This window comes from Erpetoichthys calabaricus, chromosome 5 (assembly GCF_900747795.2).
Source record: "Erpetoichthys calabaricus chromosome 5, fErpCal1.3, whole genome shotgun sequence".
Lineage (NCBI taxonomy): Eukaryota > Metazoa > Chordata > Cladistia > Polypteriformes > Polypteridae > Erpetoichthys > Erpetoichthys calabaricus.
The window spans coordinates 105885865-105902755 of NC_041398.2; the positions used below are offsets into that span (position 1 = coordinate 105885865).

Below are 16891 nucleotides of genomic sequence, written 5' to 3' on the forward strand. Positions count from 1 at the left end.
TTAAAAAGCCTGTCTGGTTGTACACAGAGAAACAAGGAACAGTACTATAAAAAATTTAGTTTTAAACGAATACAGTATAGTAGACACCCTTTAAACATGTACTTCTTTCAGCATAAATTTTTGTTACCTTTTTTTGTTTGAAATTTAAAAATTTCTCTCAAAAGTAATTATTTAAGTCATCCCCCATTTTCTTCTCTTTATAATGAGGAAGATCTGACAAAGTAATTGATTTAGGCATGGCCATAAGCACACAAGAAGATAATGTCTTCTGTGATGTTTTATTGGTGATAGGCCATGTTTAAAAATTGGCCATGCTTTTCCATAACCAATTGTGCATACTTTCTGGTGATGGCTTGAGTTTGTTCTGACCAGGTTTCCCTTGAAAACATTGCTCTTCCAATGGTCGCCAAAACCTGGATTTCATTCTTTCAGTCTTAAATATAACTGTAATTTGCCATTACTGTACCAAGAATAATATTCAGAGCTATTATCCCTTAATAAAAAGGCAGCCACCAACAGCAGAAATCAAGAATATCTTAGAAAATGGAAGTTTGCCAAACACAGAATTAAATAAAATTAAACTTTTCCTAGATAGCTGTGTGTTATTTTTCAATCCAAATAGGCAGTTTGTGCACTTTGTCAAATAAACACCTGAAACTGGATGTTGGCAGACACAATAGTACTCCCTCAACACACTGCATAACTTTAAAATATGGTGTAATGTTTCCAGGCTATAAAGACTCTCGAAATGCCAGGGAAATGTTAAAAAGTAGTTCAGTCGTTTATTAAAATGATACAGCTCTTTTACACACATTGTTTTGTCTCTCCATCATTTCTATAAATAGTAGGAAAATACTTTTTCTTTAAAGATTCAATTCCATTCTTTATTCTTCACTGATTTTCAATGTCCTCTAATAGAGTGTTCTGGTCATCAGATCCATTCTTTGCAGACTGATAGCTACTTTTCTTTGTTAAATTGAGCAACTGGTCCCAAGTTAAATTCAAGTCTTTAAATGCATGTAAAAGAAAAATGCCAATGATGATAGTGCAGAATCCACTGAGACTTCCAATAATGTCATCCACCTTCATGTCGTTCCATTCCTTGAAGAGAATGACTGAGCAAGTGACCACAACAGTGGTAAAAAATACATAATACAAAGGGGTCACTATAGAGGTGTTAAATGTGTCTAATGCTTTGTTGAGGTAGTTTATCTGGATACTAACAGAAATGATTAAAATAAGCAGAAGGATATAGGTCAGTGGGTCTTTGTAAACTGGCTTGTTTTCAAGAAGATCTTTGATGACAAGGCCCAGGCCCTTTACTGAAGATACAGAGAATGCTCCTATCAAAGAGCATATGGAAATAAAAACAAGGACGTTGGTTTGCCCTTTCCGTGGTGCAGCAATGAAGATGAGCAGTAGTGATATTGTGATTACAGAAACAGCAAATACTATAAAACCTGAAAAAAAAATATACATTTTATTAATTCAATATATGCAGTATCTATGTGATTTATATTATATACAGTACAATGGTTCAGAATAGATTTTTTTTTAATGTAAATTCAACCAGGCATAGGCTCAATTAGCTTTAAATGTTAGCCAATGACTGACTTTCTGTTGAATCTTACTAGGTTTTTTTTTTCAAACAATTTGAAATCAAGGAAACATAATTCCATTTTGAGTTCTTGGTATTATCAATGCTCAGCACTAAGAGTAATTCTTAGTACATTACTTCTTAAACATTTGCTTTCACATTGTCTTACTTCATTTCAGCAGAAGCTTAAACCTAGGTAATGCTTAAAATACAGAGAAACAGATAATTGTATATAGTTCTATAATATGATTGTTTAGGTATATTTATGATTTGAGACTAGACAATTTAAGTGACTTTATCACATTCAAGTACTGAGTACCTGCAGCCTTGCAACTTACAAGCAAATCTTTAGCTGCTAGGTTAAACTACATGCCATTGAGCACTTATAGTTTATTGTGTACTTTGTCCCTGCAAAACTAAGACTTGTTTGAGCTAAAACCTTTCATTTAAACGGAATAATGGTAAGAGCTCTGCTGACTCAACACTCCAGGGTCTGAGGCTGTGGAGTTTGGCTGTTCTCTCAGTGTCTTCCCTGTTTACTCTGCAGGCAACTCCCTTCTACAACCATTCAGAACACTTGCAGCTTAGGTTAACTGGCAACTCTAAATTGCCTTGTGTGGTTATGCTCTGTGAAGGACTGGCATCCTGACATTCCTATCTTATGACCTGTGCTGTTAGGTTGCAATCTAGTCTCCTGTAACCAAGTAATTGGTTCAGAAAATGGTTAATCTTTGTAGTTTTACATCATCTTTGAAATTACCATGGTATCCTTGCCTATTCCATGATCATATGGTACTGTAGTACCGTATTTAAGGAGAACAAGCACAGAGCTATGAGTTGAGAAGTAGAACAAAATGTCCCTATTACAGAATAGAGCGTTATTTTGGTGGGGGTCTTATTAATGCAGGTTGTGTGAGTGGACAAGCTGGGTGTGTATTTATTAAGTTAGAAATAAAAAAACTGTTGTTTTTTCTTTATCTTCCATCTGTTGTTTTTCCTACCTGCACTGCAGTATAAAATAAAATTTAAGAAGATGCTGAGTTTTTATCCTTTCATTTACTGAATCTGTTTAGTCCAATTTAAGGCTGCAGGGCCTTAATAACCTAGCTGAGTTCTGAGCCTAGGACTCTGAACATATCAGGCAGCAGTGCCAACTATATTATCACTGTGTTGTAAAATCTACTAAGTCTTCTGTCAGGGACTCAGCAATTAAGTAGTGACTAAAAACTGTACATAATCTATTAATGCATTTTACAAAATTATAACTTCTTAGAAATTCCCCTGATGACTTTCCACCAGCACACTGTCTTTTCTTATTTCATAACCTGCAGCTCACTTTTTATCCCTGGCTGTAACTGGACCTCAACCCTGTCTATGGTCTGAATTTTTGATACTTCATAAGGTGAAACTAGGTAGATAAAGAAAATTAAGAATAAAGATAATTAAAACACCATGTCCATTACACATATCACTAGAAGAGTTATTGCAAATTAATCTTGCAAGGGGTATAGGGTATATTAATTTGTTTGTGTTTCATGTTTTCTGTTTAATTGTTAATTAATTGCTTTTGTTCTAAAAACACTGAGAACAATCAGATTTAAACTCCAGAAGAGCATGTCTTATATGGAATTAGGTTGCTTCCTAATGATTTCAAGTAAAGTTCAGAAAATGTCCACAAAAGTCAGAGCTAAAGCATAAAACTGATTATTAAGAAATCAGTGTCACCATATATAATTTGCTTTTGTTGAGGACAGCAATGTACTAGGTAAGATGAACAGTGAAAACATTAGAAAGAGTGGAAATATTATTTATATATATTATTTATTAATGCACTGCGGTGGGTTGGTTCCTGCCTTGTGCCCTGTGTTGGCTGGGATTGGCTCCAGCAGACCCCCGTGACCCTGTGTTCGGATTCAGCGGGTTGGAAAATGGATGGATTTATTAATGCAGGTGTTTTTTTTTTTTTTCTGGTCATGGAGAACTAGTCAGAGGCCCAAATAATGTGCTGCATCACAGGCACCACTAGCTGCTCGGTAAATAGCCCTCATAAGAGGTAGAAACCATGAAACATTCTGTGTCCACATCTCTAAAGCTATTCAAATTAAAAAAACACAAAACCTTAACCTTTATTGTATTTTATTTTGGGCCATCATTTCCTGGAAAAGGACATCTTACCAGTACTTTTATACTGTATATTAATAGCAGAAATTGTAAAATGCTATCAGCAGGATATTTGCAAGCAAGGCAATTAAGTTTGGAAATGAAAAGAACAGTCAAAAACTGGACAAAAATAGAAGCCAGAACCAGGGGATAAAGAATCAAAGGGAAAACCAAAAGAATTGTCTAAAAATTACAGTATATCACAGCAAAAAAAGTTTAAATGTTCTGACAAGAAAAAACAAACCCTTGATTAGGAATTAAAAGTCAAAAAAGTGAAGTAAAGGTAATAACCACAAGTAAATATTCCTTTCCAAACCTATAAGGACTCATCATAGATTTAACTACGATACACATGCTGCAGGTTTCAATACTGAGCACAAGTGACATTAAATGTCACACAGAAATTCTGTTATATGCCCTCCAACGTAACAGAATTATAAACAAGATAGTAATTGCCATCAAACAACACCTTCAAAATAGCATTGTCATATCTGAAACCAAATATCATTGCTAAACATAATTAATTCAAATATTCCCAGCACTTCGGTAGTTGATTAAAAAAATGACATACTTTCTCTCATTATAGCTATAATAAATATGTACTGTACAGTGTGATGGACGGCCGGGGATCTTGCCCGGACAGGATGCCCTTTTGAAGAGAAGACTGGGGAAATGGGAGTACTACCAGCAGTACCTCCCCAAGGACACGAGAGGGCAGCCCCCTTGGTTTACATCGGGGCCACGGAATTGGAGCTCAGAAGCTCAACCCGGTGGGGGTCTGTGGCCACCACCAGGGGGCGCCTGGACAGCTCCAGAGTCTGAGCATGCAGCACTTCCGCCACACCTGGAAGTGCTGCTGGATGTCAATCGGGAGACACCTGGAGCACTTCCGAGTGCAGTATAAAGGAGGCCACCTCACTCCATTTGGGAGGCCAGAGTCGGGTGGAAGGTGGATGAAGCTTAGAAGGAAAGGAGTAGAGGTGGCAGAAGAAAAGAAGCTGAGTCAATGTGGCTGGTTTGGTGCACTGTGTTGTGTGCAGGATTTAAAGACGAATAAACGTGTGTGCTTTTGGACATTCTGAGTCCATGTCTGTCTGTGTCTGGGGCTAATCCTCTACAACAGTGAAATTTACATTGTTTAATCCTGACTTGTCATATTACATCTATTTAGAAAATAATACACAACACAAAGTACAAATGCTGCATATCATGGCTGTTGAATAACATATGCTGTCTCACACTCACCTGTGTCCTTCAGTTTTATTCCCATCTCATGCAGTGTTTTCACTTCTTCTTCATGGGGGGCATGTATCACCATTATAGTAGATCCTAGTATGCTAAGCATGCAGCCAAGTTTTCCATGAATGTTCAGATGCTCGTTCAGACAGTAGGATGACAGCACAGCACTATCAGAAATCAAAACATATATATGTTTTCAAGAAATATAAGGGAAGAAAACAGTAGTCCTGTGGCTGATACAAAAGTAAAAAAATAATTGTATTTATGAATTTATACGGTGCTTGTTCTTAAGTAAAATCAGTCTTCAAGCTTAACTCTACTGATCTATTGATGCATCTAATATTTTGCAATAATCCGTACAAAAGTGCATCATGTAAAGAATTTAGTTATAGCATTCACTCTCCCAACTTATATCTATAAGCACATTGTATTGATGTGTTAGGGACCCAGGACTCATTAGCTGCGAGAAAGCAGTGCAGTCCACTGTGTAAAAATGCTGCCCCATTCATGGCATTTATCTTTTAAGTTAGCCATTTTTGTATGTTAGAAAATATTAAATGTTTAACTTTGCACCAGCCCATTGCAAAAATATGCATATATTAGATATCATACAGTAACATCCAGAGCATTTTAAATACTAGTTTAGAGACACCTCTTACTGATATTTTTCATTTACTGTATGTGGAGGTATGTGCAAAACAAAATGCCTTATAGAAATAATTTTATATTTTGCTACGTTTCAGTGAATGCATTTTGAAGGCACTGCTCTTAGAATGTGAAAGCCGTATAGCAACTGCATTTATCATTAAGCTAAATGTGTGTGGGATGGAATAAAACTGCTTTTCAACCTACAACAGAGTAAATATGAGTGTAAAAATGAACTTAGTCCATTAGACATGATTTTTTTATCTCTATCAAACAAACAGAGCATACTTCATAAGAGATACATCTCATTGATATATTAATAATAAAATGCTCTTCACAGACAAAAAAAATTACCTAGCTATAACAAACATTTTCTTCTGCTATGGATTCTTTGTAGTTTATTATGTTTTCTGTTTGTAGGATATCATATCTCCTGTTTCATTAAGTAATTTAAAGGCATGTTCTGCTGTCATCTCCAGATTTGGAGAATAGAGCACCAAGACTTCACATTTCTTCATACCTGATTAGAACACTCAGAGCGCCCAAAGGAGTTACTAGTGTTGCTGGAGCAAATGTATAGGCTGCAAAGTTTGCTGCTTCCCCTGCTGCCACTGTAAACAAAATCAACTGAATTAGGTAAAACAATTGATTTAAGGCAGTGCTGTCAGTTAGATTTCCAAACACCCGAAAACATCTCTTTCTTCTTAATTTTTCATGGGGCACCATATCTTAGCTTTGTCAGCAACATCTAATACAACACAAAATTTCTCTTGCACCTTGGGTAAATATTTCCCTTCAATTATAAAAGGTTATATTGCCCATCAGAATGTAGGACATCTTGTGTTTTTTTAGAATTAAAACATACAGAGGGGGTTATTTGTACATAATTTGGTGTAAAAAAAGTATACAAGCTTCTGAACATACTTGAAACTAGGCCAGCCCACCATATCCATTCCTTCAGGTAAGCGTGTCCTCCCTGCCCTGCAAAAGAGTTAGACAGTAGTAATCAGGATGGTATTATGAGTCACAGGACGTGATGACTGTCATCCTAATGAGATTCCTCATTAGTGGTAATTGGTCAAAGCAAATTTTCTTAGGTTTAGGATGAATCTGGAAGCAATATCCATTTATTATTGAAACTCTTTACCCCAGTTCAAGATCACAAAGGCCAGAGCTCATCCCAACAGTATCAAGGTGCAAGGCAGGTAACGCCCCTGGATGCGATGACAGTTGATCACAAGGCACATCTCATGCACAGATCCACAATTCTCAATTTACTAAACCGATTGTGAGTAGCCAATTAGCCTCAGATGCATGTGTTTAGGATGCAGAAGAAAGGCCTCAGAGAATCAGAGGGAAATCTGAAAACTCCACATAGACAGTATTAGGGTGGGATTTAAACCCAAGAGCCAGGAGCTAAAAAGCAGCAATGCCAAACGCTGCACCACAAATCTACCTATTAAAGAATGGTTCACATAAAATTTTAAATGTTACAGTTGTTCTCTTACATTAATACACATTTATGAGAAAGAAGAAGCAGCGACTTTTCTAAGTGATGGTGAATATGTGTTCAGTACATTACTTTGTTGGTTGTTCTTGACAGTTAGAATAGTCTCATGTTATCAGTCTGAAATGTCTACACATCATCCTTAAAGCTTATTTAATGTACAGTACAAGTACTGCTGAAGTATGCAACATTATTTTTGTTAATCTAACCATCGTTTTATGAAATAAAGTTTCTATCTGAAACTAGAGAGTGTAGTGTACAATATTGCTGACATCATCCTCTAACCTTTCAAGTGGAATAATTCTGATTTGGCAAATGCTAAATAATACTTTTGTGCCTGGTATAAATTATATATTAAATGTACAAAGCACCCTGCAGTGCTTAATGTTGTTTGGAGATACTGTGCTATGTTCATTTTAAAATATTCTTTATGTTTAGTATGTGTGGTTTTAGAGGTTTGCTTAAATATATGTGCACATTCTGGCTATTCCTATTTAATTTAATTAAACAATCTAAACAAAGGGGGGAAAAGATGACAACGTAAACTAATTACTGTACTCATAGTTTAAATAATTGCACCACTGCTTAAATAAGATTTTATGTTTTAACCATTAATCTTGGAAAACGTTTGTTTGTAAAATATGAAAAATTATGCTGTGTTATGCTAAAATACATGAGAAAAAACTCCCTAGTGGAAATGTAACAACAAAATGCCTGCATCCAGGTGCTGTGCTCCAGATTTAAAGAAAATAAACCTTAGGATGGGAATGACAAGGTATGGAAATGGTTAGTCATCACTGAAATGCAATGACCAGACAAAGTCAGATCATAGTGACCTACATGGACCCTTGTACTATCACTAAAAGATGCCAGAAACACATCGATGACACAGTCATTAGAAGTACAAGCAGCTGATTGAGTTTAATTGGGATCAAATGTTTGTCTGCAAGTGGCCATTTGTTCAGAGATTGTTGGCAATATGATATGACAATGACATAATGGAAGCAACATTAGATTGGACCAGATTAGATTAGATAAACATTATTAATCCCAAATTTACATGTATACAGCAGTAGAAACAAAAAAACAAGGATACAGAGTCACAGGACAGATAATGCATCTAATCAATCAATCAATAAGTAAATAAATAAGGAAAAGCCTTAAAGCCATGCAAATTGTTTGACAATCGTTGTGCCGTTTGTCAATACTTACCACAGGTGCAGGTAAGCTGAGAATCATTTAACTTTAATGTAATGATGTACCCACACATATACTGTATGTGTATACAGTATATAGAATGTGTAAAAATTAAAAAAATATTATAATTTACCAGGCTTAAGTTCCTTATCAATGAGGTGTCAGTACCTTTCCCTATTCATTCTCTATTACATAATAGTTATAAGAAAAAAAGTTTGTGAATAGTTTAAAATGCTGCACTTAAAAAATAAATTCAACTAGTTGCAGGATGGATTTATCAGAGCAGCCACCTTTCTTCAGTTAGTCAATTTTCATATTTAGACAGTCATATAAAGCACACTAGCACTTACAATGCTGACACATTTCGCATTATTACAAGTACTGTACTGTTTGCACATACTAACTCAACTCCATTAGGGCCAGAATTTGAATCCAGTTGCCTGCTGGACACATTTAATGATGCCTGCTTGAATTAAGACAGTTTAAAAATGTCATGTCATGTTATCTTCCTTATTTGTTTCCACTTTATATTAACCTTAATATACATATTATCTAAATATAGAAGAGTGTCTATTTAATGTACTTTTTTATTCACTATTCTCTGTAGAATGCTCTCCTTACTTTAATTTCTCACAAACAAATGGCAAATACACACAAAAACAATGAGTGCTTTATTTCTTAATAAAATAATATATTTAAATGTAATTGTAATATATTAAAACAGTACTATATGTGATTCTTACCAGCTCTGGTGGATCCTTTTTTTGACAACTGCAGTAAGCCTTTCTTCTTCAGTATGAAACTATAGCCAATAAATAAACTGGAGCTTACAGCCAGAGCCAAGCCGATGTAAATACTGTACCTTTCACTTACTAGCAACATTTTTTCCAGGGTGCTCTGACTTGAAATGTTTACATCCTTTGCGACAATTGTTTCTTTAAGCAGTGATACGTTAAAAACTTGACACAGAGCTTGAATATGGGAAGCTGGACAAGCAACCTGAAACACAGCTCCTGAAGAATAAATGAAAAAGAAAGCAAGCATTATTACATATAATATACATGTCTTTGTATTCACATATATGTTGCAACTGGCTAAAGAAAACAAATGGGTAAGCTTATATACAAAAGTAGTGAAAACAAAATATTTAATTTATAGAAGCAATAGGATATATTGTATTAAATTCAGAGCCCTGTTTTATTTTATGTTCAAAACTGATAAAATTTACAATTTTCATCTAGTGTCTGTTCTGGAAAAATAGATTTAAATAAATCAATGAAGTTATCTACTAATAAATTATATTGATTTAATTCCTGTACTGTGGAATTTTCAATTGTTTTGGAAAAAGGTGGTTTACATTTTTCCTTCATGTTTTTGAGAACTTTTCTGTCATCGATGGTAGCTAGTTTCACTACCCATCCTGGTTATTCCTGATTGTTAAATGCAGCAGTAATGTCTTTCTTTTTTAAACATTAAGATTTTTTTCCCATGACATGTGCAGTGGTCCTGATTAAAATTCTTTACTTCTTGAGTATTTTAATTGCTTGATTTTCTTTAAAATGTCGATATCTCAATGATGGGTGTGTCTCTGTCTTTGTGTGCCACTGTTTCTTGAGAACGGTCTAGAGCTAAAACGGCTGGACTGAAAAATACCATGCTCGAAACTTAAACCAGTTATGAGATGATGATGTGCCGATTAGTTTTTGAGCCAGATTGTGCAAGAGAAAGAGGCACTCTAAAGGAACCCTCAAATACTGTAACTGAGCAATTAATTCTTTTCATCAATTGCTATCGTAATGACCTTCTTTATGATCAGAAAGATCAGCATCACAGTGGTAAATAACTGCTGAAATGTTATAGAATAGTTTGGGTAACTTGGTTCCTAGGGGACAAAGCCTACTGACGCTCATGTCTGAATTTTTTTAACATATTACTCATATATTGGCTTCTCCCAAGCTTTCTGTCTCTTAACATGTTAACATATTAATTAACAAACAAATGTATGTTGCCATTCAAAGAAGGACGACTATTACTTAATAAAAAATCATACACCAGTTTCATTAATCTTTCATGTAAGAACCTTTCTGCGTTGTTTGTTTGTTTACTTTAGATTTCCTTGTGCACATTAAGGTTTCCTGGAAACAACAGATATTCTTGTGTTCCATGGTATTACCTTAAGTAGCCCTAATTATTAGAACAGGCTACCACACAATATGACATTTCCTGTTTTACTAGTATTAACAACATGAAATTAAATTTTAGCTTTGTGAAACTAGGTTGTCCAGACAGCCCTGGCTGTTTAAATGTTTACATTTGAAAAAATACAGGATCTTGCAGGCAGTGTCATGAGTAAAGTATATATTTCTACCTTTAAGCAGACAGGTCATTAAATTACTACATGACATTTTTTTAAACACTGATATTAACCAATATGATTTTTTCCAACTAGAACACTTACTGGAAATTATGAAACTTGCTTTGTGAAAGTTTAGAAATAACCCAACTATAAATAAGCAATTCAAAGTTTATGTAACAAAGGGAGAAGCACAAATAATTTTGAAAAATTTATGATAACATATCATAGTTGATTAAAGTCTTTGATTAACCATTTCTTGTTGAAAACTATGTAGCTTATACCTTATAATGTATTAGACCTTGACAAAGCATTTTATGCTAGTACTCCCACTAGAAATGTTACTAACATGCTACTAGCATATTTACAGAGATTAATGTGCTTTTTATTAAATAAATAAAACATAACAGTGGAATCATTATTAATTAATATAAGAAAGTAACTAGACAAATATCAAACAAAGCATATATATATATTGACATTTTGCACTTAAACTTATTCAGCTTTACAGTGGAATGTTTAAAAGAATATAGTAGCCTGCTATAAACTTGGGACATGCCCATCTCTATGTAGAGATAGTCCAGTCCTGAGTCTAACACTCACCTTTGTTGAAAGTAATAATTCAGAAAGGTTATTTTTTAATATATAATATAGTATTTGTATTATAATAGTAATGTGTAATACAGTGTTTCTGACAACAGCATAAAAAATCTGTCAGGATACCTTCCTGGCTGATATCTGTAAATGTGGACAGAAAACAGAAGGAGTATTTAGAGTAATTCAAAAGGAAAGTATATTCCCAGAAGCAAGTGGTGACTTTTTCCATTTCTGAGGCTAAGACACTTTAAAGGAAGAAGACTGCACAGATTAATAACATTTGATCAAAAATGCTGAATGTTTTGGATACTATAAGCTGTCTTTGTTAATTCAGCAGTTCAGTATCAATACTAAAATGGTTAGCCATCATTTTCCAAGATTTGGACAAGTTTCAATTGCTTATGCCTCACTCAGGAAGCCTATGACAGTAGCTTGGATTGCATAAAAATATTTGACTAATCATGACAGCTTCAAAATCATGTCTACATTTAATATTGAATGAATAGGAATATTGCCTATTGTAAAATGTGTTGTGTGAGACACACCCTTGGTATTAAGTTAAATTGGTGAGAACAGAATCTCACCGAACAACATGTTTATTTTCTTCTCTCCTGTTTGGGTTTTTTTCCAAGGAAAGGATGCTGAGTGGATCCAAAGATGTACAATTAAAGCTTTGAAAATAGTGATCTTAGGGAACAGGGGGCACTTATTTCCTGTTTGTGGATTTTGTTTTCAGGGCTTAAAAAAATGAAGGTATAGCAATTTTTCAATCCTTAGATGTTTTCCACCAAAGAGTATTAGGGCAAGCCACACTTAGTAACTGAGGCAGTTAAGCATAATCTTTTAGCCTGCTCCATACCAAGATATAAAGCTTAGTGGAAGGTTGTGGATTGAAATTTAGCATCAATGAGAAACATAATCTCGGAGAAAGGTCCCAAGGCTTTTTTTAGCATACCTGATGTTGCTGAATTCTTGTTTAAGTTAATCTTACATGTTTATTACAAATTGTAAAATATTATAACCTAAACTATTCATTTAAAATAATTACATTTAAATCATATCATATGTTATCACCTTTTTTGTGTCAGTGACAGGAATTTTTAACATATCTAATGTTGCAGCATTATTAGTTACATTGTCATTTAAATTCGTCTGCAAAATGGTAAAATATTAAAAGCTATACCATCTATTGAAAATGATAAGAATTAATAGTATATTGCATTTAAATTATATTTTGTCCCCATTGATTCTTTTGTCAGTGAAAGACTAAAGGAAAAGATTAGTAAAACATATATTTATTTAAAAGATGTATTCCATAATGCGAACATCATCAATTATAAAAAGTATCAATCTGAAGTCAGTAAAACTATTAACACTAAAGTAGGTACAGTAATGCACAATAAAAATGCCACACTTCAAGACCTTCCAGGAGCAAGTATGGTGTGATCCTGTCATCATGTACTATGTAGAGCTTTTAAACTGCCTGCACAAATAATGATTAGAAAGAAAGCTCATTGTAAATTTTTGATATTAGTCATGCCAGTGTGTGTTTATATATTCTACAAACCAATGCCTGCCGAAGCATATGGCGGTTTAAGAATAGGAATGGAAAACGGTGAGAAAGGAATTCAGAAATCAAGAAGAAATAAATACTTCTTGAAAGACGCAGTTGTGCATAGGTGTTTTGGTGGAGAAGACAGATAATAAGTTGAAAGATCTAACCCTAGGAAAAGCCACGTACAACTGACTGTGGCTGAAGACTGGTATCAGGTCTGTGCTCTGGTCTTTGGGTATCCGACAGTGCATGTAGAATTTCCGGCCAAGCAGGATTACATGTGAAAGTGATAAATAAATCAGGCTTTCCGAATTTACGTACTATGGCCATGGCATCCTGATAGTTTTGTTGCATGTATCTTGGACTTCCTGGAAATGTGGACGGTAATATGATCATTTTGTCTACATGTATGTTGTTATTTTCATGCGTTTGCTTGCAGTGCATCTGATAGTCCTTTGTATTGTTCCACGCGCAGATCTTGTTGATGTAATCTGAGATAGTTGAGACGCGCGCCCTCTGTTTTAACATGCGCATCTACGACGTACTCTTGGAATAGTTTGCTGCTGGAGTGCAAAATACTAAATGTATTCCTAATTGCTAATCAGTACACATAAAATTGGCATTGAGTAAGCCTTATTCGCGTGGCGGTTCTTTTATCGGGAAAATGTTGTAAATCTTTGTGCCAGCCAATGTCTCCGTAAGGGAATAAAAAAGTGGGTAAACCATAGGATCGCAATTCATCTTGAGCGTGGAAATCTGTTTACAGGAGTTGCCTATGGGATAGATGCAAATGTCCCTTTCGGCAGGCGGTTAGCCATCTTCTCCGACAAAAATCGCTGCAACATCGGTGTGACATGTCGGGGCATTGTATCGTCGTAAATCCTGCCTAGGGTTTTCCTTAAAAACCATTCGTACAGATGCTGTTGGATTGGACTGAGCGATTTCATGCATGTGTTTGTATGATTTAGCAAAGGGGTTGATGGTTCTCAGCATGGAATCTAGCTGGAGAAGTAAATTTTCGCTGCATGCAGAGTTTGCTTTATTTTGTAAAAACATACAACTGTCCATATCCTGGAGAGGTAGAAGTGTTAGAGTATAGTGGAGAGATTTGGTGATAAATTTGCCCGTGTATTTTAAAAAAGTATGGTCCGTGGCCAGGAGGTTGAGTTATCTGTGCACCCATGGAAGAAAACACTAGATAATTCACGATAATTTTTAACTTCTGATGTTTGCTGTGTAAGAAGCTGTTGTAAAGACACAGGTGGCTTCCTCAAAGGTGGTAAAGCTACTTTACCGTTGTGGCAGCACCTCGAGAACTTGTTGGATGTATTACGCTCAGCAGGCCAGTATAGTGCATGACAGTGTTTGCACTGCTGGTCTGGAGTCCCAATGTTGTACTCTTGGATGGGAAGACAGGAATTAGGTGAAGAAGTACCTGTGGTAACGGGAAGAGGATTGTGTGTATGTCTGCTGAGACTGCGTTGGTTTGGAAACGTTGCTTTGCAGATGTCGCATTGCAAGAGTTGTGAATGAGTTTTGTTGTGTTTAGTCAGACAATCCTGTGTAATGAACTTCTTATTGCATTTCTGGCACTTATATAGTTGTTGGGAAGAATGCCTTTTCTTGTGTTTAGCAAGTGAGGTTCGCGTTTGAAAAGTTTTGTTGCAGGAATCGCACTGGAAGAATGTGTTACTGGAGTGGGAGTCAGGTAATTTTTCAGCTGAGTAAATTTTTGTGTGTTTGTGAAGATAGTTCTGCGCTGTGAAACATTTTGTGCAAGTGTGACACTGCAGCATGGGGAAGGGTTTGGAAGAGGACGAATAGGAATCGAGAAATGCCGTGTCGGCTGCGTGTGGGCGGGACCGATTTTGAAGTGGAAGCAGGACGAACCAGAATAGAAATATATATAAGAGATACAGTATACAGTAACAAAGAGTAACAGATTAAATACTGTAGATTCAATTGCACATCTCAGTTTATTGTATTTGACTTCTTATTGTTTTTATAATATTCCATTTTTTTTACTATTAAGATTGTGATGGACAGGCGGGTCCCATGCCCGGCAGGGACGCCCCTGCTGCATCTGTTCCGGGGGAGCAGTCATGGACACTTCAATACCTCCCCCGGGACGCTTGGTGGCAGCCTCCCTGGCAGACGATGATTCCCCAACCTGGCGCATGACTCCATGGGAGATGGAGTCCTCCACAGCCTGGTTGTGGCCGCTAGGGGGAGCTGCATGGAGTCTGCAGCCCGGCTGGTCGAATCTGCAGCCCCACCCGGAAATGCAATTAGGACCAGGTGGTCAAGCACCTGGAACGCTTCCGGGTGGGGTATAAAAAGGGCCAGCCACCACCACTCAAGGAGCCAGGGTCAGGAGGAGGAGGATTAAGCTTGCGGAGGAGTGGTGAGAGAGGAGAAAAGAGTGTTATTATTGTTGTGTGGAAAAGGAGTGCTTTTGGGACTGTGTATTGCCTGTGGGTCACGGGGAAGACGTGCGCCCCCGGGTGAAGAGAAATAAAAGCCCTTGTGTTTTATACGTGCCTCTGTGTCGTTCTGTGCCGGGTCAGGCATCTATATAGCGCCTTTTCTACAAGATATTAAAAGTAAAAACAGTAAAACAGAAACATTCATTTTAAAAACTGGAAGTTTGGTTTGGTTAGTTTGGTACTTGTAAAGACGATTTTCATAGACAGGTTTGTAGTAACATTCAATGCATAAAAAGTTGCTTTGCTTTCAGTAGCCCTGTTGGATCATTCCTTGAAAATAATGAATGAAAAAATTGTTAAAGAACAGCACAGATCCCTTGACACTTCCTAATAGCTATAGAGTTGCAAAAAAAAGTATATGCAATTAGTTGAAGCCATACATTGCAAAGTCAACTCACCGCAATAAATGACTGATCATTGTTCATACCTTTGGCATTCGTTTGACCTTTTTTTTGGAAAGGAAGTCTGTTTATAAAATGTATTTATATAAAGTTGTATCAATGACACTAGATAATGTTATTTAGTATTTTCAAACATCATACTCACAAAAGACTGCAGTCTAGTATAAATGATGGCACATCCATGCTTATTAGAGGTTGACTATGTAATCTACAAATCATTCATAGCATCAGTGAACAGGTAAGTCCTATCAAATGATGCTCACATTTTTGACCAATTGTATTGTGGAATTAGCCATTCCTAAGGGGAAACTTCCTTCAGCAGGAGTAACAGTAGAGCTTCAGTTGAAACTCTTCTTCTTTCTTTTTTGATTGCTAAATGTACAATATGTATTTTTATATAAATGTACTGTATATTCTAGCAATTCTTTAGAATGTTCTTGTGTATCACTTTCAATTTCTGCCAAATGCACGTCATATTTGTGTACATAAACTAGTATGTTTACAATCAAACTGGACAATTAAAAGGAAACTTCTCTTAATTTGAGTAATGCCACTAGCATTTAATTATGCAATGCACAAATTCAGAACCATTGCAAATTTATTTCATTTTTGTGTTGTTATAGATCAATTTTTATTTTTTGAGAATCTACTATTATAAAGAACACTGCTTCCTCTGTTACAAGCTCTAAACTTTTCCAAGTTGTCCCATAATACATCATGTATCCCATCAGTTTCATACTTAGTCTATTACTCAAACAGCAGATATTGCACCGTTCACATTGCATTTTGAATAATGATAGATGTTATGGTCGATTGGTTCTCGGGGCTGCTTAAATATGATGTCTGCATGAATAATCACGGAATCCCTAAGCTCATCTTGAGTTAACGAAAAACACTTGCATTTGTGGAACCGATGGAGCCTTGACTGAAAAATTAGACTTTTTCAAGCAAGGCTCAATTTCATCAGCGAACTTCTTGGAATACCATTCTTATCTTTGACTGGCTGTTTATTAGCTGCTTAGAGTTATAATTTTTCTTGGTACGGATAAACAGCTTTATGACACCAAGCCAGGATAATGATGATGTAAGGATAATGCCCAATTATGTATGTAGCTAAATGTTGTAGTTCCTGGTTCAAGTGATGAACTTTACTT

At 35.8% G+C, this 16891-nt stretch overlaps 1 protein-coding gene across 1 annotated transcript in view; it reads right to left on the reverse strand.

The window, feature by feature from the left end:
• Nucleotides 1-760: 760 nt before the first annotated feature.
• The window catches only part of LOC114651865 (magnesium transporter NIPA3-like), a 33789-nt gene continuing 17658 nt past the window's right edge, over nucleotides 761-16891 (reverse strand). Inside the window, exons 2-6 of the mRNA XM_028801909.2 lie at nucleotides 9089-9358; nucleotides 6566-6622; nucleotides 6162-6252; nucleotides 5003-5163; nucleotides 761-1460 (exon numbers count right to left, since the gene is read on the reverse strand). Coding sequence (XP_028657742.1) covers nucleotides 892-1460; nucleotides 5003-5163; nucleotides 6162-6252; nucleotides 6566-6622; nucleotides 9089-9358 — 1148 coding nt within the window. The 3' untranslated portion in view covers nucleotides 761-891. The remainder of the gene's footprint in view (nucleotides 1461-5002; nucleotides 5164-6161; nucleotides 6253-6565; nucleotides 6623-9088; nucleotides 9359-16891) is intronic.